The sequence below is a fragment of the Xenopus laevis genome, chromosome 1L (assembly GCF_017654675.1).
Source record: "Xenopus laevis strain J_2021 chromosome 1L, Xenopus_laevis_v10.1, whole genome shotgun sequence".
NCBI classification, from domain to species: domain Eukaryota; kingdom Metazoa; phylum Chordata; class Amphibia; order Anura; family Pipidae; genus Xenopus; species Xenopus laevis.
The window spans coordinates 83,511,479-83,536,569 of record NC_054371.1 but is presented as its reverse complement, the minus strand read 5'-3'; the positions used below and the strand labels follow the sequence as shown (position 1 = coordinate 83,536,569).

Here is a 25,091-nt window from a genome sequence, read left to right as displayed (position 1 = left end):
GAGTCCCTGTGTATGTGAGAGAGAATTTTTGTGGCAGAGAGTGTGGGGGTGGTTGAGGGAGAGTCAGAGAAAGAGAGAGAAGCAGACACAATATATTTTACACGCAAAAAGATAAAAGATCAAATCCAGTGATCTAGCATTTAACCCACAGAAGCCTGCCATTTACCTATCCTCCTTATATGAGAAAAAAAAAACCTATCCTCCTTATATCCTCCTTATATGAGAAAAACAACCATAAGCCTCATTCCCAGGTGCATTCAGGACACAGGTGACAAGATATCCCACAAGCAACTGTCAGCTACTTAAACTACATTTCACACTAATTTGCACAAATGGGTGAAAATGACAGATAAGACATTTACAGCAGCTCGTAGTAAGCCAAACAAATACACTAGATATCGTACCTGGCAAGTTCTTTATATGTAGATGCAATACTTACATTAACCTTTGGTCCCCAAATTTAGTCCAAGAGGAATGATATCTGTGCTTGTATAAACAATAAACAAGGAATCAAGTCTCCTCTTCAGTACATAACTGCCAAATAAATCCCCTGAGAGGTATGTGCATATGGAACAACCTGATGGAATCAAAGCATTTAAAGCAGGTACCAGAGAAACCACACCTATCTGCTCTTCATAAACACAAGGAATTGTATAAGGGGTGAAAAATAAGAGATTAATACTTTTACTCAGTAGGAGCAACCTATGTCCTCCGTATTTTTCTTCCCTTCCCTATACCCTCCACACCTCCCTCCTCCCGTCTTTCCTTTCCACATGCCTGATTTGTCAGTGTGAAAATTGAATAATCATAGCCAGCCTCCCCAAGCTGGACCACTTGTAATCCGGCTGCTGCTCGAGCAAACAATGAGAACCATCATCAACAGAAATATTTCAGATTAAGAGGTCTGCCTTCCATCGGAAAATTATTGTTTCCGTCACCTTCATTTGTAATATAGGTGATGAAAAGCAACAATCAAATCTGCCCACAAAACACCACCAGTAAAAAAAAGAGTGAAATTGTCTACTACAGAAATGCAAATGATATGCTACCTTACTCTAGCAGCTGCTGTATGCCCGCTGTGCTGAATTATTTATTTCTAAATAACTGCACTTGCCACAATAAATATTTCTTATAACAAGCTTGTAGTCAGATAGGCGATAGCAGATATGTAACTAGCATGCACTTAGGAGCTCTATTCAATTGCTAATGACAGTAAGAAGAGAAGACTAAAATGAAACAGCTACAATATTACAAAGGTTTATTAAAACTGAATTCTAGTACTCACTGTATTATGTATATGTGTAAGGGGCCCTCCGGTGGAATTTAAAGGGCAAGTACACCAATTTTCCAACTTGAAGAACAATAGCTTTTATTGGTACGAATCACAAGGTACTCACACAGTGTACTTCAGGACATCACCAGGGACACATTCAGAGTGTACAAGAAGCCTCCAAGTTTTGCCAGGATCCACAAACCCAACCAAGGTCCTTTGCACCACCTAGTCGGTCAGGCAGTCCGTCACACGACCTGCGACCCTCCACGTGAACCTTGGAAAGTCCTCCCAACTGTTCGTTAAAACTTTAGCCAACCGTGGCAATAGGAAAAACAATTACAGTCCCGCTTCACCTGAGGCTATACTCACACAAGTCCTTAAATCATTTTGTGGAACCACGCCTTAGTATCCTCGAACGAGACGTAATAAGCAGGGTGGGGCTTCTCTGAGTACCCACCCTTGTTGTTGGGGACATCTTTACTGTAATGCCTCTCAGGCAGGCCCGGACTGGTAACCTGTTTGTTCGGGCAAATGCCTGAGGGGCCGCTCTACCCTGTATTTAAGTGGGCCGCCCACTGCCTGATTTGATGCGGCACTTGCTGCACTATTAAACACTTCAAGTAAACCTGTAGGCGTCAGAACCAGAGGGCCATGTTAGGGGATCGCAGCATTGGTGATTCAGTGGGTGGCTTGAACTCTCCGTTCAGTGATCATTTGCTTTTCCTGGCCCAGGCTTGTTCTGAGAGAGGTGCACGCAGGCACAGTACGCGTCTGACCAAGGAGATTACAGAATAGTGTAAGGACGAGAGCCCAGTGAACCACCAATGCTACTCCGGAGCTTGACCTACAAATAAATCATTATAGTGAAAAGAAAAACTGACACGAGTGTGTGTGTGGGAGGTAGGTATGGAGATTCATGGAGAATAAGGAGACTGGACATAAAGAATCGTGGAATAGAAGGAGAGGCACATCTAGAAAAAGTAAATGGCACACTTGCTCTTCTTTACCCAGTTTTAGTTTAAGATCACTGTCTTATTGACTATGCTGTGTTTCTCAGTTGTCTGCCAAAATTCAAAACAGAAGCACAGAAAGAACTTGCAAAATCTCATAGCATAAGTGAGAGCAGCAAGTATTCAAAACAACTGATGAAAATATACTCATAATTTCAAGTAGCAAAGAACTGGTGTTGCCTTCTGCTTGCTTTTCTTGTGGTGTCAGCCCCCACTACCTCTCACTGTCTACAATGTGCATCGGATAGCAGTATCTATTGCCTCTCTCTATTTATTGTGATTTCGATTTCTGTGCCCCCTGCTTTCATGACATATTGTGCTTGGGGTGACAGTCCCTGTTGCATCTTGTATAATCTGATGGGAGTACCAGTACCCTAACATTTAATGTATAATGTACTGCCTAGTCACTATATAATGTGCTTGAGGGTCCAGTGTCCTCTTCTATTACTGTAAATTATAACCTATACATAGAACCCAGGTTTCTATTAGTCTACTGCAGAATAATCGTAATATTATGCTGTTGCTCTGGGTTATAAGGCATTCAGCAAATGTTTCTGCTGCTGCTGCTATGGTGCTCCGAAAAATCTTGTAAAAATAAATGTAGAGGTTGGTGGATTTCAGTGGGTGTGGCCTAAAATGACAGGCGTGGCCTATTTTGCCACGCTACGCACGCCACCAAAACTCTTTCCCTTTGCTCCCCCCAGACAAAAACATCTTCTGCTGCCTATGTCCTGACATATATAAAATATTCGTGTATATAAGTAAAACACCATCACGCATTAATGTGTGGGCTGTTTTGATTTTTTTTTTTTTTTGCCAGGGCTGCTTTCTACTCCCAGTCCGGCCCTGCTCTCAGGTGCCCTCCTCTTACAGATGCTGTGCACATAAGTGCGCAGGATGGTTCGGCCCAGCCACCACATGGGCAGTTTCTCCTGTACGAGGTCCTTGGCCCTGCGTCGTGCATCTCGGTTATGCTGCACCAGACTGTCCCGATCCATCTTTAGGTGATCCAAAATGTCCTCATGGATCCAATCCTCCAACAACAATGAGACATCCAAATAGACCTGCTCCGGGGCGTACGGCATGTAATAGCCCAGGCAACACCCAAAAACTGTCCACATAGTTTATGAGTAAATAATGGAGTGGGGGGGTCACGGCTGCAACCGGTGCAGTGGGCGTTGCGACGGCAACTATTTCACTTTTTCCATTATTGGCTACCGATCCCTCCGGGACTGGGGACAATGGGGCCTTCACTGCGCCATCCCCTTTATTTTCCCTCTCTTCTTCCCATGGAGACTCATCCGAGGATAACCCGGTGGGTAGCGGTGTGCTCGCAGATTGGTGCACTACAGGACGTGGCGCGGCACTCTCCCCCGTCTCTTCCCAGCTACTGGGTGGGGCACTGCATTCCCTCTCCCTCAGGGTAGGTGCACTTACCGCTAGTGCGTCTACAACGGGCTCCTCGTGGTCAGCTTATGGAGTATCGATTCTCCCACCTTTGCAGGCGCCGATCCAACTGCTGCCATTCCTGCGAACCCTGGATCTTGGTAAATAATGGCCCAAGGTAAAAGAGTCTCTGGCATCGATCACACTGTCCTTCCACATTCAGGTTGCAACTTTGTGCTTCAGCTCCACAGCCACCACATAAAGGAAGGAGCCGCACATCTCCGCGGCTGGTCACTTTTTGTCCGAATAAGCCGGTCCACATATAGCGCCGGCCTGTATCTAGCATTTCTTTCTCTCCGGGCTGCTTTGTATCAGGACTGGAGAACGCCATCTTACTTCCTTGTTCCACAAGATAGTGCTGTTCGCTCCAAGTCACCACGCGATCTGCGTGTTTCCAAGATGGCCACGCCTTCTTATACTGCGTACGCATCACTTCCTGCTCAGCGCCCACTTCCAAGATGGCTTCTGTCTCTTCTTGCCAGCACTTCGGAAACGTCACAGCCGCCACGCTGCCTTCCGATCTTTCTCCCTCTGCCGCTCAGTCACCGTCACTGCCCTGTTCACAGCGAAATCTAAAAACACAGCCGATGATGACAACCACTCTTCTTGGGCACAAATCACGTTGTCCTCTCCCTTGGGGTGTCCCGATAGCGCATACACTTTCTGTATCCTGCCGACTACGCCATTTTGTGTAAGGGGCCCTCCGGTGGAATTTAAAGGGCAAGTAAACCAATTTTCCAACTTGAAGAACAATAGCTTTTATTGGTACGAATCACAAGGTACTCACACACTGTACTTCAGGACATCACCAGGGACACATTCAGAGTGTACAAGAAGCCTCCAAGTTTTGCCAGGATGCACGAACCCAACCAAGGTCCTTTGCACCACCTAGTCGGTCAGGCAGTCCGTCACACGACCTGCGACCCTCCACCTCGCCCCTACTCAGGACTTTTACTATGTGCCACCTCCCTCCTTCAGCCAGGCCGACACGGCTTCAGTGCCCCACTGACCTTTCCAGGTAGGACTTTTACTTAACCTTCTTCTTGGGTTGTCTGCTAGACCCTGTCTATACACTTGGTCCCTCACTGTGGCTGAACCACGGCTTCTAAGCCTCTAATGCTCCTTGTTGGGGTAACAACTACCCATTCTCGCTTAGCTATCACTAACTAGCTCAAGTACCTAGTACTTTTACTTTTATTTCCTTAACACTGTCTACTTCTATACTCCACGACACACAACTCTCACTCTCTGGGTGTGTCTCCCCTTTAAATACTTTCCCTCTAACACTAACTACCCACTAACTGAACATGTGCTTCCCCAACTTTTGTGCATGTGCCTATCACTCCTTAGTACATGAACCATTCCCAACTGTAACACATTAACACATTACATACAAATTTTCAAACACAATTAAATCACATACACATTCAGCATTTCACATTCATACAACTTACATAACTCGCATAAATCTTACATTCAACATTCGATCACCCTCTTACATATGGTTTGTTTCAGTCAAGGGAAGGACAATTTCATTATGCCCTATATATTCCAATTTATAACTGTACTGTAACTAAAGCATGTGGAACCTTTAGACAATTTTTTAGACCTAGTATGGTAATGATACGATCGTAATATCAATACAGTCCATAGATTAGCAGCATACATACTGTAGCAACACAATGCCCAGGGAATACCTTTCCACAATGTTTCGGCCACTCCCGTGCCCTTTCTCAAGTGGTCATTCCCCTCCCGGTAACATACAGAAAAGTTTAATCCCCCTCCAGGGTTAGGGGACATAGTGCAAAAACTATTGAGACTCTGTCCGCAATGTAAATTTCCTGGGAGAGTCTCACCTTTGGGTTTGCACCCCAGGCTGGTAGGCTGCCAGGCTGTGATGGATAATTTGTCAGGTTGCCTTGACAACCTGGGGAAGCACATCGTAATGGAGATTTGGGTGACAGGCTGCCAGGCTGTGATGGATTTGGGTGACAGGCTGCCAGGCTGTGATGGATAATTTGTCAGGTTGCCTTGACAACCTGGGGAAGCACGTCGTAATGGAGATTTGGGTGAGACTCTCATTGGAACTTGACATTGGGGATGCAATCTCGTGAGAGTTGTCACACTTATATCACCTAACATATACAGTATATATATATATATATATATATATATATATATATATATATATATATATATATATATATATATATATATATTCATTCGGGATGGAACAGCACACCGATTTCATCAATCAAAAAATATTTAATTGATAAAGGCCCCAATGTGGGTCGAAACGTTGGATGCACAGTGATTATGCAATAAATATTTTTTGATTGATGAAATTGGTGTGCTGATTCCATCCCGAATGAATATATATGATTTATTTGACCAAGCACCCACAAAGCAGCGTGGACAGAGTGCAAGAACCTTTTGAAAATGTATATATATATATATATATATATACATTTTTTCAGGAAGACGGCCTCAGTTGGAGCGCCAAAACGTTGAGCAAATAAACCTTTCACTTGGCTTTTGAGACACGAAAAAGTCCTTGGAGTGCGGTTTGTTTGTTTTCTGCTATACTAATGTGTTGACTGGCACCCAGGCATTTCAGGACAGTTTAGAGTGCACCAGTTGTATGGGATTTATATATGTATATATATATATATACACACACACACACACACACACCTTGGAGTGCTGCCATTTTGCATTTTGATCAATTTTTCTTGAATTAGCACCCAGGTTATTGTTTGGCTTATGGTATCTATCTATCTATCTATATATATATATATCTATATATCTATATATATATATATATATATATATATATATATTTTATAGGCAATAGCAACAGCACTCAAGCTTAGTCTCTTATTCTGTGGTTAACGTCCCTTTAGGCCTCCAGTCAGTCCTCCATAATACATGAAAAAATAATTATAGACAGCACTCGCTATTGCTCAAAAATGCTTAAAAATCACTTATCTCCCATCATAAATCAACAATAAAATTGGTTACGATTTATGGTACTTGAGACGGTACCCCCCATTAGAGAGAGGAGGGTATGGTGGATTAATAAATTGAACTCACTTCATCCACACTGCTTGAGCAGAGATTGTAATTTGTATCTGCTTCTATGAAACATGTATGAATTTACAACTTGGTGAAAAAATATTTATATTTATATGAGGTTTTTCAAGTTCCATTTTATTTTATACTGTATGCATGGCATGAAACCTGTATAAGGCAGAAAGAAAATGTTGCTGTCACTTCCTATGATGGACTTTAAAAAAAACACACGAACTTGGGCCAAATTGTAAATTCATACATGTTTTTGACGCGCGTCTTTTTATTTTGACGCACGACGCCATACAAGTCTATGGGCGTCATTTTTTTGGGCGAAACAAGGTGAAAAAATTCGTTGATTGGGGCCTCTCTATTCAGGACCTCTCCTATTCATATTCTAGTCTCTTATTCAAACAAAAACATGGTTGCTAGGGTAATTTGGACCCTAGCAACCAGACTGCTGAAACTGCAAACTGGAGAGCTGATGAATAAGAAGCTAAATGCAAATTTTCTCAGAATATCCCTGTCTACATCATATTAAAAGTGAATTTAAACATGAGCAATCACTTTAATAAGTTGCACTTATTTGCACATGTCAATTTAAAGAGATTTTCTCTAAATAATGAATTGCACTACTTATATTGGCACTAAATATTGATGCACTGTTGATGTCATTCCTTAATTGATGTTATTCTATTGGCTATAAATATCACATTGTGTGTGGGATGTGGTTGCCTTTAGAAAGGTCCCAGCAGGGACCGAAATATTACGTTGGCTATGCATGCCTTACCAAATACACTTTTTTCACTAGTATAAATAACCCTGTGCTGCTGATTCTTCTTGAAGTTATACAAAATTTTAACCATGCATCTGGGTGATGTTCAGAAGCGGAGTGCCACCCATTCCATGAAATATATTATATATATATATATATATATAGTATATATATATATATACACAACAAACTGTAGAAAGATCTGCACCTCACATGTCTTATAGAGAAAAATAAATAATTTATTAATTTCGTCAGGACTGACATTTCGGCCTCCCCAAGGCCTTTCTCAAAGTCGCTGTGTAAAATGTATAATGAAGCAATAGAATTCTTAATGAATCAGATAAAATTGAGCATAGGACTGGCCAGATATTGGATGACTTTGACGAAGTTGGCCAGCTTAAATATATTGCAATATATGGGCAAACAATCCCTGTTTTTTTAAAGGGTAAGGCATTTTTTAGTCGCTGTATGCACAAAATGCTTCAATTTCCTTAATATATTGATATATTGATTGATTTTAATCGTTCGATCGAAGGATTTTCATTCGAATCGAACGATCGAAGCCATTCGATCGAATGCTTTTCATTGAATCGAATGCTTACAATCGTTCGAACGAATGGAAATCGTTCGATTTTTAGCGGTCGAAGGAATTCGAATGGTCGAATGGTCGAACGATCGAACGCGAACTCAAAATGCGAACGTTCCCAAACGTTCGCGAACATTCGGCGGACGCGAACGGTCGAAGTTCGCGCGAACTAGTTCGCGGGCGAACAGTTCGCTACATCCCTACTCTTGTATTTGTCTATATGTATTTTGTGGTCACAGCCTCATTGCACAACTTTCCCTTGTTTGTTTAGAAGTTGACCTGTTTTACCAATATTTATTGAAATTGTATATGAATTAGGGCCTCATGGGGCCCCTTTACCTTCTGGCCCCCCCTGCCACAGGGTCTGCTTCCTTTGTAGTTACGTCCCTGCTTATTTATATTATTTGTTCAAATATATTCAACAATCCACATAACAATAATTCTAAACTGTGAAATTCCTGAAAAAATAGGGAAATAAATAGTATTTTTCTAATCACAGTTGTTCTGTTTACACTGCATGATTTCTAAGAGCAATGTATAAATTATATGCTAATGAAGTAATAGAGTCATGCCTGCGTACTGTTCTAATATATAGCTTTTACTGTTTCTGATGAACCTATTCTATTCTATCCTGTCTGAAATACAAAAAAAGAAGAGCAGAGAGGCCAGGCAGATTGAAAACATGTATTTAGTTTAAAGTATACAGGATGGCAAAGGGAAAAAAACATTCTCTGTTGAGTACAGCAATGTTGTTTAAAATGAACCCATGTAATTAGGGTGATGAGTTGTTTTTTTATTTAAATCCTGCCAGATCTTACGCTCCAGTAAATTGATGGGTGGGATTTCTCAGGATAATGAAGAATAATTAAACCCATGTTTAAGACTATTCTAGTCTCTGACCTTGGTTTTGCTGTTACTGCCAGTAATGGAGACAGATAATGCTGTGTTTTCAGTATAAAGGTCTTAAATTTGTTCAACTCTGAAGTCGATTGGGGCCTGTCGCTCAATCAAAAAAAAAAAAACAAGGAAAAGAAAAAGACCCAATTTTAGTCATTGCTATAATTTGTAATTCTGTTGTTCCTTTCAGTAATCTTTTATCATCCCCCAGTATGAAAGATGGAAAAAAAACATTTGCTTCTGCTTGCCTAAAGAGATCATAGTGTATTTTTATGTGTGCTATTTGCCCTACATAAAAAACTATTGGTGCATTTTGAAGACATACTTATTAATTGTGGGTTGAAATATTCTTTTCAAAAGAGCAGAGAATATTGAGCATTGCGAAGTCGCTTAATGGGGGAAACATGAAAGTGAAACAAGATATCCCATTGCATTAGCTATCAAAGGTACACCTGGTGAAGGATTCTCTTAAACTTCAAACGACTATACTATACAATATCCAATTCAATAAATGTGAAAAACATAATGACAACCTACTATAGTCACTACAAAGGTTAACAGTTCTCGAATGCAACATGCTTGGTTTCAAAAGCCGTAGTAACAATACTGTACATTATGGTTTTTTTTATATGGCCACAGTAAAAAGGGTAGCCAGCAATTGCTGGATTAAACATTGTACAGATGATTTGCAATATAAGATGTGAAAATCCTGCAGAGGTTTGCAGCGGCAGAATCAAGATTAAGACACTGGTGGGGGGCCTACAGAATTTATAACCAGTTTTAACACAAGCAAGGAAAAGTAGAGACAATTTACTGCAGGGTGGCATGGGATTTACAGAGTTTTAAAGGTCACTCAGTGAAGTGGTAGCTATTCTACCTCAAGTGAGTAGTTGTCCACTTTGCCCACAAAGTGTGTGCTGGTAGGTTAGATAGCTAATGCAGGTTGGCTCCCCATAATTATATTTTTCATCGACGCATCTAGGCACAATAACCTTTAGTCCCTCTTCTGGACCAAGCATTGAGGCGATATTATGAAAGCAAAGCACCTTTTTTGGAAAATATCAGTGAGGGGAATTAAAGTAGCATCCCAAGCATCTCTTGCCTCTCTTTATGGTATCATTCTCAGGCAATTCTGCCATTAAAACTGTTAAATTTGTAGCATTCAAATCAAATTAGTGTAAGTACTAAAGAATTCATCCATACATTTAAATATAGAGATAATTTTCAATCCACAATCACATGAACAATTACATGAACACTAAAGCTAAATAACCTTTTAGGCCTCTGTATGTAATTATTGTGTATCTTATGACACTAACCTGTTGTTCTTATGCCTATAATGTCTGAATAACAAACCATAGGCTACTCATAGGCACTGGTGTTTATTATTTGCTCCATGTGATCTGTGGAGGCCATTTCTACTGTAATATTACACCTTATATAGGCATGGTATTTATTATCATAAAACCTGATACAGGTATTGGATCGGTTATCCTGAAAAAAAAGCTCCAAATTACAGGATGGCTGTCTCCCATACAGGGCCGGGCCAAGGGGTAGGCAGAGTAGGCACGTGCCTAGGGCGCAAAGCTAGGGGTGCGCCAGGCATGTACCTCCTCTGTCGCCTACCCCCAGTCCGTTCCCCTCTCTGCCCGACTCAATGTGCTTTCTGCATGGTTTTTCGGTCCTGCGCAAACGCGCGTTCACGCATGCGCACAGAAGCGCCACCTTGTTCATGCGCAGGAGCGTTAAGCCGGTGCCTTGTCCGGCGGGTTTGCCTAGAGCTCCTGTGCTCTACAGCCCGGCCCTGCTCCCATAGACTCTATTATAATCAAATAATTCAAATTTTTATAAATGATTTCCTTTTTCTCTGTCATACTAAAAGAGTACCTTGTACTTGATCTCAACTAAGATGTAATTAATCAGTACTGAAGGCAAAACAAGCCTATTGGGTTTATTTAATTTTTAAATTATATTTTAGTACACTTAAGGCATGGAGATCCAAATTACGGAAACCCCCACTCCTATGCCTGTGTGTAAGGCACCGCAGCTCCGTTCCAGAGCTTGTGGTTGCCTTTCTCCTGCAATATAAGGGCCACACATGCTGTACTTTCCTGGAGAGCGTTATCGACTTTTCCCACAGCGCAAGGTAACTCCCTCTGAGATCAACGAGGAATCCTCTCTGACAAAGTACCCGAAAATCAAAGACTCTGTTGCAGGTACTATATTTTATCTGCTTCCCTACGGAATCATAATATTCTTACATTTTAAATACCTAACACTGTGCTAACAAGAGGAACCAAATTCATGTAGAGCTGCAACCATGTACTAGGAATACTGAAACGTTAACTTAGTCATTATAGTGTGCAGGACACAGTGTACAAAGTGCAAAAAAATGCAGCAATTTTTTTGTGCACTTTGCACACTGTATCCTGTAAAAGTTGCAGCAGACATCTGCGTTCCATTTCAGAGCACAGAGACCTGCAGCTTGCCCCTGGGATAAAGCACTACCTGCGTTATGCAACATTTTATCCAATATAGGTGAGTGGGAGTATGTACGAAGTTAGGGAGCACAAGGAGGTGCTGTCCATATCTGGGCTCATGTTATAAGTGGAGAAATGTTACTGTGTATATTTCAGTAATTGCAAAGGGAAAGTTAAAGGTGGGATAGAAATTTGTGAACATAAATATCAATGAGCCCTATTGCACATATCAATTGTACCCCTGCCATAAGTGATTGTGCCCCAAACAGTGTCCAAAGCTGCCAGAGAGTGATTTCGTGTGCATGAACTTTTCAATGGTTTCAATTTACATGGAGCAGGGGGAACATGCTGTTAATGTAGATGCAACCAAATTTTGGTATTTTGGAGCACACCCTGTGTTTACAAATTGATTTACTTTCTAGTGGTGTGACTCCCTGATATATGGCCATATCAGTCTGTCTGTTGCTATCGATGACAGGGTGCGGGGGTGGGGGGGCATCAAAAAATGGCAATTCAATATACTTTGCTGTCATTATGAGAAGTTTTGCACATTGTTTAAATGACATAGTGCCTATATCATCACAAACATACAAAATATTTAGTGCAGATGTATTTCCTATTCGTCATGTAACAGACATTACTCCTGATGTGTGTTGGGAAATATATTCCAAATAGTAAGAAGCAGACTTTCTAAGGGTTAGTTTGATACTGCCTTAAAATACTATGTATACTATTGGATTACTTTTCTAGAGAGTTCATATAATTTGGAGTTTATTAATCAAATTAACCCATTGGGATCCAGTTTAGACAATCTAACTACAGTATTTAATAGGACAACAAATTATTTGGGATAGCCAGCACTCTACCAGTGAAATTAACAGTGTTAAGCAGTAAGTTTATTGCCTTTACGTTTTTGTTATTTTAATATATTGCAACAGAATATTTAATATTAATCTTCCCAGACAGGTGATAAATGCATTTTACAGAGCCGTAACTACTGTTCCTACTGTGCCTTGATTAAAAAAACTTGGAAACTGTCATGTATCAGAGATGAGTCCCAGAACTGATGCATCAGTTTTCTATTAATCATTCATATTAATATAAACGCTTTCAGGATACAATTCCCAAAAGAGTTCTACATATGTTGTGCCATTAGATTGACCCTTAGAAATCCTGCTTAGAAAATGTATTTAGAATACTCAATCTGTATGTAACATGTAAAGTAAGCTACAGTACTAGGGTACAATGCCTTTACACAAGATTAATAGGTTTGTATCTTCATTGCTGGCTTGACAGACAGTATTTAAAGGTTGTTGCATGTATATCCCTACAGAACTGTAAATATACTGTATCTAATAAAAACATTTGGCAAAAAATGAATACTGCCTGTCCATACAGTATGTCCAACCGACATTTTCTGCAAATAGATGCTTACTGATAATTGCTATACTGGAACTCAAATAATGTATAGGCAAGATGTGGCCACTAATAGACTATTCTAAAAATATCCCTTAGTAATAATTGCTTCCATTCTATGAAGTGTTTAATATTGGAATTGCTGAGATAACTGGATAGTTTGAGCCGCGATACTCCTACTGCACTTGGAAACTTTTTGTGCCCAGTTATGTTAAAGGGGTTGTTCACCTTTGAGATAACTTTTAGTATGATGTAGAGAGTAATATTCTAAGACAATTTGCAATGGTTTTAATTTTTTATTATTTAAGGTTTTTGAATTATTTAGATTTTTATTTAACAACTTTTTAATTTGCATTTTAAGCAATGTGGTTGCCAGGGTGCAAATTCCCTAGCAACAATGCATTGACTTAAATGAAAACCAATTTAAAAGTTGCTTAGAATTGGCCATTCTATGACATACTAAGGGGCAGATTTATTAAGGGTCGAATTTCGAAGTCGGAGGATTTTATTCATCGTACGATCGTATGATCGTACTCCGATATTACTTCGATTCGAACTATTTTATCGTACAATTTTTCTTCGAAAATAAAAAAATTGCTCTGGAGGTCCCCATAGGCTAACATAGCACTTCTGCAGGTTTTTAAAGAGACAGTACTTCCATTATCGAATGGTCAAATAGTCGAACTATTTTTACTTAGAATCGAAGTCGAAGTAAATTCGAAGTTGTAGTATCCTATTCGATGGTAGAAGTATTCAAAAAATTACTTTGAAATTCTAATTTTTTAACTTTAAAAGTTACCTTAAAAGTGAACCACCCCTTTAAGTCCTGCACTGTAATTAAATTTTCATTTCGGCGGATTAATATGATTTTAATACTATCCAGTTATGAGCCCATGGAAATGAATATCTTGGAAAATAACAAATTAGATGCAATCTGCTGGCTGTTAGCACTGGGATAATATGAAACTGCCATATGTTGCTTATTTTTCTGTTCTATGCATGCATTTTTCTATTTGATTCTCTACATTTTGTACTAAATCTTTGAGAGCAGTTTTGTTGATTTATGCATAATCATCCCTGAATATTGAATGTGAACATTATGCTGAATTATGATTGTAAATTAACCTTTTATCTTATAAATTCAGCTTGACACTAATATTTAATTATATGAATAGAAATGAAGACAATTTTATATTAGAAGATAGTTGATTCATGGATGTATACATTTTAGTAGCTGAATTAGAAACACTTGAATATGCAAATCTGTAAAAATGAAATTAAGACTTTATTTATGATGTGAATGGCTGTTAAAATACAATGGCAAATTGGTCATCAAGGGATAACCACAAAATGAAAAAAGGTGGGAAAGTGGAAAGCATATGGCAATGCATAAAAGCTAAATGGGGTGAACAGAGGAATGACGAAGCATGACATGTAAAGAAATGTGGAGTAGAGAAGATAAGGGTACTGGCACACAGGGAGATAGGTTGCCCATCGTATCTGGCTATGGCAGGTGACTAATCCCTAAATATTCTTTCCCCTTGCCTAAGCTTCAGACCACTGTATGAAACACATTACTTACAGTGATCAAGCTTAATTGCTGAAAAATTAAGCCATATAGGGATGAGCAAACTTTTTGTCTAGGTACAGTTTTGCTGCAAAATTTGTGGTTTTGCAAATTGGCTCTAGAATTTCACCTTGTGGTCCATTTCACTGGAAAAAACCAACTGTCTCTTTCCCCCCAAAAAACCCCAAACATAATTACTATTTGACTTGTACATCAACCAATGGGCCTGGCCCAGTCCAGGCTGGCAATCTATGGGTTCTGGCAAATTCCAGATGGTTTCTGCTGTAAGATGCCATAAAAAGTTACTGTTTAGTGGGCCTGTGGGGGCCTGTTTGGGCCTCTATGTACTTGAAATGCAAGGGCATATTTTCACTTCTAGTCCAGACCTGACTGGAGTCGTATATAAAAAGCTGTCCAGTCGGCTATTGCTCAGTGAATTAAGTTAGAAAACTGGAGCTGTTTTGAGAAAATTAATTGAGAAAATATTTGGACATTACTGAGGCAGAATAACATAAATTGTATTGCGGTATCTGCAATTTTCCAAGTTATTTTGTGAAACCCAAAGTTGAAATGGTCACTGAAAAGCAGAAATGGATATCCACTGACAGCATGAATATACTGATACAGTATTTGTTAATATGAATAAGTGTTCAATAAGCAGGGATTGCCAAGTGCTTGCCTATTGCTGACATTAGAGAGTAGCCTGCTCTCCTCCCAGATGTATTATTCTCTCCTCAAGGCACCTGATCCACCTCTATATTCCACTTTTTTTGACTCCATGATACTCCTACTTCAGGTGATAGCTGTGGTCCTGCTCCTGCTGCTGCATTTTTGGCATTTGTTTTGGTGGGACATCTTATGCAAGGTTTCTACGGTCTATATTAGATGGACTGTCTGACTGGCATCTGTGAAAGCTGTCTGACAAGCTGGATAAAAGCAATGTAATGTTTCTTTAGGCGGGCCTATGTCAGGGGGCCTAGCGGCTCCCAAAGGGAGTAGTACGGACCAAGGAGGAAGCCAGGAGGAAGAGTTCAAGATCGAGGTATCCGAAGGGTTAAACAAAAGAGTAGTCCGGTCACAGGCAAAGTTCTTCAGGCAGGCAGCGAAGGGTCAAAGTCCAGAACAAGCAGGGATCAATGTACTGTTAGGACAGGTATATGTCTTTTCATTTGATTACAGGTATGAGCAGTCCTTCAGCTCCATCTACTGGACACTTGTAGATATTTCCTGGTGTTAGTTATTTGTTTAATAAAGTTAGTTATTTACCTCTGATGTCATAACTCCAGGTCACAGGAAGTAGGTGTTTCCAGCCTGTGCAATTCATCTCATGTGCTTTCAGCTTTCTCCATGCTAAACAGGCCCTATGCAGCATTGTTGGTGAGTGTATACAGTTCTATTTGTTTAATATACTCAGCTTTTGCATCTTAGATAGAGAGGTTTGTTTCTGTTTGGTAACAGATTTATTACATCTGTATAATGTATATGCATGTGTACTGTATGTATATTGTTTTACCAGTCCAGCCTCTTATACCTCTTTATTTGTATGTATTTCAGTTTTACCCTTTCATCTTTAAATACCCATTAAACAAGTTAACAACTTACACAGTGTGGTGCTTTGAAGAAGGGTTATCTGCCTGTCAATCTTACTTCAGACAGTGAGCAGGACAGAACAGTAGACAACATCACGCATAGCTGATGCAATACAGCACAGTAAAACAACAGCTGGTATCAAGAGGCCCACACGCAGACTGGATTAGCAAATACCACAGAGATACAGTACAGCTTCAGTTAACATAGTACCACGTGCTAACTCTTATCAAGATTAGACGGCAAGATGTCCGAACGATCAATCAAGACCAGATCTAGGGTGTCACATTCATCCAGACTCTCAAACCGCTCCCAGGTGTCTGATGCTGCGCTTTTCCGTGCAGAAGCTGCCGCTGCACTAGCTCAACTCACATTTACTGGGAAGGAAACAGAGCTAAAATTAGAGAAGACACGCTTAGAGGCTATGATGGAGGCAGACAAGGCTCGTCTGGCAGCTGAGAAAGAGGCAGAGAAGGCAAGGTTAGAAGTGGAGGCAAAGCTTCAAATGGCACGCTTAGAAGCTTCAATAGAGATTCTTAATTTACGTAAGACGGTGGCAATTGCGAATGCCAAGGCAGATGCATTAGATGCAGTTCTTAACACTACAGAACAAGCAAGTCAGAAATTCACTATGCAGCCTGATGTAAAACCAGAAACTGCTATGCAACGTACTAAAGAATATGTGCTGAAACATTCACAGGAGTACAGTCCATCAATGCCAAGCCTAGAAAAGCTTAGTGAATACAGAGACAGTGATGTTATCCCATCATTTGAGCAAAATCATAGTATACCTCTACAGAACATTCCTTTGCAATGTGACTACAATGGGCCCGTATTTACCTCTACCCCACCAACAGATGGTGCTCTGTTACAAGAACAAAAGGATTTCAAACAATTGTATCCTGTTGATGTGAAAACTCCTGCAGCCAGATACTATAATGACATTCAGAGGACTTTACCTGTTACTAATAAATACAGCTATCCTCCTGTTACACAACCAGTGGTTCCTGATAGAGGCAGTCATTCTCCAGAGGGAGCATACCAGTACACACCAGATGTGAAGCCAGCGCTTCCTATTAAGCCTGATTCAGACCAACTTACTGGCAATCAGCAGATGTCAGACTTAGTGAGATTTATGGCACGCAGAGAAATGATAACATCAGGCCTTGTTCAGTTTGATGAGAAGCCAGAAAACTACAGGGCTTGGAAAGCGTCATTCAAAAATGCTATAGAGGATCTACACCTTTCATACAAAGAAGAAACAGATCTCCTAGTGAAGTGGCTAGGTCCAGAGTCCAGCAGACAAGTGAAAGGCATTCGGGCAGTATATGTCAATGATTCTTGTAAAGGACTACAGATGTCATGGCAAAGGTTGAACGAAGATTATGGAGCTCCAGAGAAGATAGAAAAATCCCTGTGGGACAGGATTGACAACTTTGGGAATATCTTTGAAAGAGATTGCAGCAAGAAACTTAGAGAATTCAGTGATCTGGTAATAGAACTGTTGGCAGCAAAAAATGAAGGTTGCTTTCTAGGACTAGATAATCTTGATTCCGCTAGAGGAATAGAAGACCTTGTAAAAAAGCTGCCAGATTCTCTAAAAAGGAAATGGGCATCACATGGGACCAAGTACAAGGAAATACATAATGTACTATTCCCACCATTCTCTTATTTCGTGCAATTTATCTCTCAACAGGCAAAGATGTACAATGACCCAGGGTTTGCTCAGACGTTCCAGACCTTTGGTGACAACAAGCCAGAGAAATACAGATACAAGAACACCCCTCAGAGAAGTTCCATCAGGGTGCACAAGACTGAAGTATCTCAAGCTACAGGAAACTCTTCTGCTTTCACTGATGCCAAGACCATGGACTTGACTAAAGGATGTCCGATTCATCACAAACCTCATCCTCTGTACAAATGCCGAGGCTTCAGAGGTAAGTCCCTTGATGAGAGAAAGACTTTCTTAAAACAAAACAATATTTGTTACCGTTGCTGTGCCTCAAATGCTCACCTTGCGAAAGACTGTGACAAATCAGTTAGCTGCACTGAGTGCAACAGTGACAGACATGTGTCTGCTCTTCATCCTGGTCCTGCACCATGGTCAGTCAGGCCTCTAGAAAGGAGTGATCATGGCGGGGAGGGAAAGGACAACAGTGCAGAGGCTACAGTAACTGCAACATGTACTGAAGTGTGTGGAGGAGATCTTCGAGACAGATCATGCTCTAAAATCTGCTTAGTCAGTATCTATCCTACCGGACAAAAGGACAGGGCAATCAAACTTTATGCTATTCTAGATGACCAAAGTAATAGGTCCCTGGTCAGGTCAGAGTTCTTTGAAATCTTCGGTTCAAAAGGCCAGCAGTTTCCATATTCTCTCAGAACCTGTGCAGGGGTGATTAACACTTCAGGAAGATGAGCGCAAGGGTTTGAACTACAGTCTCTTGATGGCAAAGTCACAATCCCATTACCCACACTCATTGAATGTAATGAGATACCAAACGACAGGACGGAGATCCCAACCCCAGAGGTGGCTCTTCATCACAAACATCTAAAGTCACTTGCTAGTGAGATACCCAAGCTTGATCCATCAGCATCTATTCTTATGCTGTTAGGAAGAGACATAATTAGGGTCCATAAAGTGAGGCAACAGATCAACGGACCACATAACGCTCCCTATGCACACAGATTAGACACAGGATGGGTCATAGTGGGCAATGTATGCCTGAAAGGAGTCCATAGACCAGACTTAGTACACTGTCTTTACACCAGAACCTCAGAAGAGAGCTGCAGATCCCTCTTTCCACCTTGTCCATACTTCTACAATGTGAGGGAAAACTATGACATGAATGTATGTGTAACTATGCAATCCTCAGTGTCTACGTACAAATCCTCTTGCAAAGAGTTTGAGGATCATGTAAGCCACAGTATCTTTCAGAGAACTACAGAAGATGAGACGATTGCTCCTTCTCTGGAAGATCTTGCCTTTATGAAAACGATGAAGGAGGGTTTCTACAGAGCAGAAGACAGTAGCTGGGTAGCTCCTCTACTCTTCAAACCAGAAAGAAAGCAGCTACCAAATAACAAAGAACAAGTCTTGCAACGTTTCAGGTCCCTACAGAGGTCTCTTAAAGTAAAACCTGAGATGAGACAGCATTTCTTTGCATTTATGGGAAAGGTAATCCAAAATGGCCACGCAGAGATAGCTGCACCAGTAACCATTCAAGGGAAAGTACTTCTTCGTGATCTCACCTCTGAGACTCAAGATTGGGATGCACCCCTGCCTGAAGGTAAGAGACTGTCATGGGAAGATTGGAAAGAGTCCCTTCACCAGTTGAAGCACATACAGGTAACTAGACCCTATGTATCTGTTTCTTGTTCTATTACTCAATACAAAGAACTTTGTGTGTTTTCAGATGCTTCCACGCAAGCAATTGCAGCAGTGGCCTACTTAAAGGTGATAGATTCTGAAAGTCAGGTCCACATAGGTTTTGTGCTAGGAAAAGCTAAGTTAGCCCCATGTCCAGAACTTACAGTCCCACGACTCGAACTCTGTGCAGCAGTCCTCGCAGTGGATATAGCTGCATTCATAACAAAAGAAATTGACACCAATATAGACTCTGTCAGCTACTACACAGACAGCAGAATAGTTTTAGGCTACATTTGCAATGAGAAAAGAAGATTTTATGTCTTTGTTAGCAACAGAGTTCAGCGAATAAGAAGATCCTCTCTCCCTGAACAATGGCACTATGTGTCAACAGAGAGCAATCCAGCTGATCTGGCCACAAGATCTGTATCCGCAGCACACCTGAAAGATACTATGTGGTTCACAGGTCCACCCTTCTTGAGTCATTCTCACCACTTGAAACTAGAGACTGAAACCTTTACATTAGTGGATCCGGCTCAAGATACAGAGATTCGTCCACAAGTTACAACCTTGAGTACAACATCCAAATGTAAAGAACTAGGGTCTGAACGTTTTTGCAGGTTCTCTAGCTGGAATACTTTGACGAGAGCATTAGCACGCCTCATTCATGTAGCGCATCTGTTCAAACAAAAAAGAGACAGCCAACTTGATCATTGTAAGGGCTGGCACCTTTGCAAAGAACTAAACTTGGTGCATGACTTTAAGAAAGCTAGAACAGTCATCATACAGAATGTTCAAAAAGAGACTTTTGCAAAAGAAATACAGAGCATTTTAGAAAAGGAAGGCATGCCAAATGATAGTCCTCTCAGAACATTGGACCCTTTCATAGATGAAAATGGACTACTGAGAGTAGGTGGTCGCTTGAGAAATGCAGACCTAGGACCAGAAGAAAGGAATCCAATTATTGTGCCTGGTCATCACTACATTGCTACCCTCATTGTTCGTCACTATCACATCCAGTCGCAACACCAAGGGCGCCACATTACAGAAGGAGCCGTCCGCTCAGCAGGATACTGGATAACAGGAGGAAAGAGATGTGTGAGTAGTCTAATCTTTAAATGTATCATATGCAAGAAGCTCAGAAATACTTGTGAAACACAAAAAATGGCAGATTTGCCACCTGATAGACTGAGAACAGATCCACCATTCACTCACATTGGCCTTGATGTATTTGGGCCATGGACAGTCTGCTCAAGACGTACACGAGGAGGCTCTGCCGACAGCAAAAGATGGGCAGTTCTTTTTACTTGTCTAAATATCAGAGCCATTCATATTGAAGTGATAGAATCCATGGACACTTCAAGCTTTATAAATTCTTTCAGAAGGTTTTTTGCTATACGTGGTCAAGTCAAAACTATCAGATCTGATCGGGGTACCAACTTCGTTGGAGCATGCCGTGAACTTGGAATCTCTTCCAACCTTAACTATGAAGATATAGAAAGTTTCCTTTCCAAACAAGAGGTGTGTTGGATCTTTAATCCTCCTCATGCCTCCCACATGGGAGGTGTGTGGGAAAGAATGATAGGAGTTGCAAGAAGAATATTAGACTCCATGCTTCTACAGTTACCTTCAAAACTCTCTCATGAGGTTCTCATTACTCTAATGGCAGAAGTGACTGCAATAGTGAACTCAAGGCCTCTGACCCCAGTCTCAACAGATCCTGAGGACCCACAAATACTTACTCCAGCTACACTGCTGACTCAGAAGTTTGCATCTTATCCTGTACCTTCTGGGAACTTTGATGGTAAAGATCTCTATAAAAGACAATGGAGACAGGTTCAAAGCCTAGCCAAGGTTTTCTGGGACCGGTGGCGCAAACAGTATCTATCTACCCTGCAGGTAAGAAGGAAATGGCAATCAGATAGACTTAACATCAACATAGGAGATCTTGTCCTTCTAAAAGATCAACATACCAAGAGGAATGAATGGCCTATGGGTCGTGTAACAAAGACTTTCCCTGATAAAGATGGCAAAGTTCGCAAAGTGGAAATAAAGATTGCCAGAGATGGGAGTTCTACATTATTCTTCAGACCAGTGACAGAGCTCATCCTTCTTCTTCAGGCTGAAGACCCTGCTCCCTGATTGGACTAGAATAATTGTGGTGATCTTACAGACACCAGGCGGGGAGTGTACTGTTAGGACAGGTATATGTCTTTTCATTTGATTACAGGTATGAGCAGTCCTTCAGCTCCATCTACTGGACACTTGTAGATATTTCCTGGTGTTAGTTATTTGTTTAATAAAGTTAGTTATTGACCTCTGATGTCATAACTCCAGGTCACAGGAAGTAGGTGTTTCCAGCCTGTGCAGTTCATCTCATGTGCTTTCAGCTTTCTCCATGCTAAACAGGCCCTATGCAGCATTGTTGGTGAGTGTATACAGTTCTATTTGTTTAATATACTCAGCTTTTGCATCTTAGATAGAGAGGTTTGTTTCTGTTTGGTAACAGATTTATTACATCTGTATAATGTATATGCATGTGTACTGTATGTATATTGTTTTACCAGTCCAGCCTCTTATACCTCTTTATTTGTATGTATTTCAGTTTTACCCTTTCATCTTTAAATACCCATTAAACAAGTTAACAACTTACACAGTGTGGTGCTTTGAAGAAGGATTATCTGCCTGTCAATTTTACTTCAGACAGTGAGCAGGACAGAACAGTAGACAACATCACGCATAGCTGATGCAATACAGCACAATCAAGATCAGAGAACAAACAGGAAATCTTCACAGGAAACACCCAGGTACAATGCAGGCAAAAATACCTATAATTGGGCAGGGTTTCAGTGTCCAGGGCGCCCTTTTATGACAAAATCCTGGCACCAGTGATGACATCATCATGCAGGGAAGCTGCACCCATGTGTTCAATATGGGCGCCGCCATCTTGGATTTTCATTGCGACCGCCGGGAAGGTGAGCAGCGCAGTCGGGTGTGTCTGGCAGTCCTGACAGCCTGTCATTGAAGGGTTCTACTGCCTGTCTTTTGCTTGCAGTAACTGGAGAGAAACCAGCATTCATACTAATAATAGTCTCTAAAGAGAGTACTTATGTCTCTAAAATTGGGCTCTTCTGCTTGTTTGCACTCTGGAGAGACACCTTTTATTTCTGTAAACTGGGGTGGCCTGCTTGCCACACTGTAGCATTCCACTGTTTGGAAATTATTCCAAATATTAATATTATCCACAAACACTATTCCAAATAATGAATGAAATAATGCATGTGAAAATTGTTTTCCTAAATTTTAAAATATGCTAAAAATATTCAGTCTTTACTTAGAGGTAAGATTTACCTCTAATATGATGCAAAGTCACATATTGGAAGTCAAAGGTTTAACCTATTTCTATTTTATGAAAATACTTGCTGGATTGTAAGTCACAAGCAAGAACATATCAGTCAAGGTCTTCATGGGACTGCTCCCCACCCCTTGATTACCCCCTAAAACTACTGGGTCCAGGTGCTAAAGCACTAGAAGTGACCATAGAGTATAATTCTGTTTTTGAATTTAAAGCAGGTTTTATTTTTATTAAGTAAATACAAAACTAGATTTTGTTTTCAATTTGATTTTTATTGTTGTTTACTGAAAAAGAATGCATTTCTTTACAGCATTGCCTATCACAAAATATGACATGAAAAGAAAAATGTAAAGTTTCAATAAATGACATATAACAAAGAAAAGTAACGCCTTAAATATCATGTTTTTGGAGAAAATATATTCAGGTTTTGTGTTTTGACCACAAAACTGGATTCTGTTTTGCAGTGCTGAGTTTGCAATATAATACATAAAACATTCAGCAGTTGTGGAGGTTGAAAAAAATATTTCCCGTCCATCATGTTTAATCCTTTGCCTATACAATTGCCATTCAGCTTCTAGCTGATCCAGAGAAAGAAAATAAATAAAAATAAATAAAAAAAAAACCTACCCCTCAGTCAGAACTAACAAATTAATGAGACACAAAGCAAGTCAGGCATGGATTACAATCATTTTCTGTGCAGTAGTTTCTGCAGTTTCTCTTTGCTGATTTTCCCTGTGGTGGTCTCAAGCACAACACATTTAGCAGTATAGAGGGGAGACTGTGTGAGCATTATGGAAATTAAGGTAAGCAACCCTTTCATCTCTAGCAGTTCAAAAGTCACTTTCTGATCAATAGCAGAATTCTTTGTAATGATAATGCTCGAATGTGAAAAAAATGCAATGTGCATTACAATGCAGTCAATACTTGTTTTCCCCTGTATTTTGCCTCATGGGTATTGCTATTTATTGCCAAGAAATGTAATTCTCCGCCAGTAAATCGGTGTTAGATGCTTTAATTTAATCTCTTACATGTAACCATACAGGGAGCCAGCTGGAAGTCTCTCCTGCTTTCTTTCATGTGCTGTCAACCCGACGTTTATTTCTTAAGCACATTGTATATTCCCATCAGCCATTCCCTTGGAACAAATTTAAAATACAGTGTATTTACTGAGAAAAAAAATCCTAAAATAAAAAATATTTATAGAAGAATTGAATTATGTTGGTGGTGTCCACATATATTACAATAGTTATGAGTCACCAAGGACTTGTGAATAAAGTGGATTTGTTGGTTACCTAAAAGCTTTAACACCCTGTGTGACATTGCTGTGCAACATTTACATGCATATAACACCTTCTTGGACCAGCTTACAATAAAATATAATATTACACAAATGAATAAAGCAAGCCTAACTTATATTTTTAATCAACTCAATCTATTGATTGGATTGTAGACATGTTCAGACATGGTGTCCCCTGATGAAGGCTTGATAAAGGGCATAGTGAGGCCTAGGGTTGCCACACCTGCCAAGGCCAGGGCCGGTATTACAAATTTACCGGTAATGTAGCTGCCGGTAAATTTGTAATACACCTAACAAAAGCCCGTGGCCTGCCCCGACCCTGGTTAAAATTCACCTTTTTGCTGCCGGCTTCTGGCCAATTGTGTGCGTGGCCCCATCCCCTTTGACGTCACGACCCGCCCAGCCAATCATGCACCGTGGTTCCATCCCCTTTATCATCATAATCCAACCCTTTGATGTCACAGCCCGCCCTTTTGTTCCCGCCCCCTCCACCAGCCCGTGAAAATTTTATTAAAAGGTGGCAACCCTAGTGAGGCCTGAAACCTTGCCATTCTGATATTTAGTTGCCATAGGAGTCAATAAAACAATCAAGCAAGCACTTAATTAAGTTTGCTACAGCCATTGTATAGTCAGTCTCCCCGTACAAGCGGCAGAAGTACAGTATGGAAGTTCAGATGTTTAGGAAGCATGTTGTATACCTGGCCACAAATGTACTAAATATTTTAGGTGATTCAGCTACTACATCTCTTAGAATAAGTCAGTACGCAGATTTAATTGAAGCAGGGGCATGCAGCTTTTCAGACACCTATCTTGGGGTATTCATGATTTTTGTGATGTTTTTCTTTTATTTGCTTTTGTATGTTTGGATTCTTCTCTAAAGTATTGTACAGAGCTGCAGGATACTTTGTTTATTCATAAATAATCAAATAATCTACCAGAAAATCAGTGAAGTGTGCATCTAAGGTC

The 25,091-nt window shown here is 40.4% G+C and overlaps 3 protein-coding genes across 3 annotated transcripts in view; 2 read left to right on the top strand and 1 right to left on the bottom strand.

Moving 5' to 3' along the window:
- Nucleotides 1–627, bottom strand: part of snca.L (synuclein alpha L homeolog) — a 68,697-nt gene extending 68,070 nt beyond the window's left edge. Inside the window, exon 1 of the mRNA NM_001087154.1 lies at nucleotides 440–627. The gene's annotated coding sequence lies outside the window, so the exon portion shown is untranslated. The remainder of the gene's footprint in view (nucleotides 1–439) is intronic.
- Nucleotides 628–15,838: 15,211 nt separating this feature from the next.
- Nucleotides 15,839–18,525, top strand: LOC121403119. The gene is made up of 2 exons (XM_041590831.1): nucleotides 15,839–15,896; nucleotides 16,074–18,525. The coding sequence occupies exon 2, from the start codon at nucleotides 16,354–16,356 to the stop codon at nucleotides 18,523–18,525; it is 2,172 nt and encodes a 723-aa protein (XP_041446765.1). The 5' UTR covers nucleotides 15,839–15,896; nucleotides 16,074–16,353.
- A 186-nt stretch (nucleotides 18,526–18,711) lies between these two features.
- On the top strand, nucleotides 18,712–23,153 carry LOC121403118. Its single transcript, XM_041590826.1, has 2 exons — nucleotides 18,712–21,901; nucleotides 22,079–23,153. Exon 1 carries the CDS (start codon nucleotides 18,712–18,714, stop codon nucleotides 21,613–21,615), a length of 2,904 nt encoding a protein of 967 aa, XP_041446760.1. The 3' UTR covers nucleotides 21,616–21,901; nucleotides 22,079–23,153.
- Nucleotides 23,154–25,091: the final 1,938 nt, after the last annotated feature.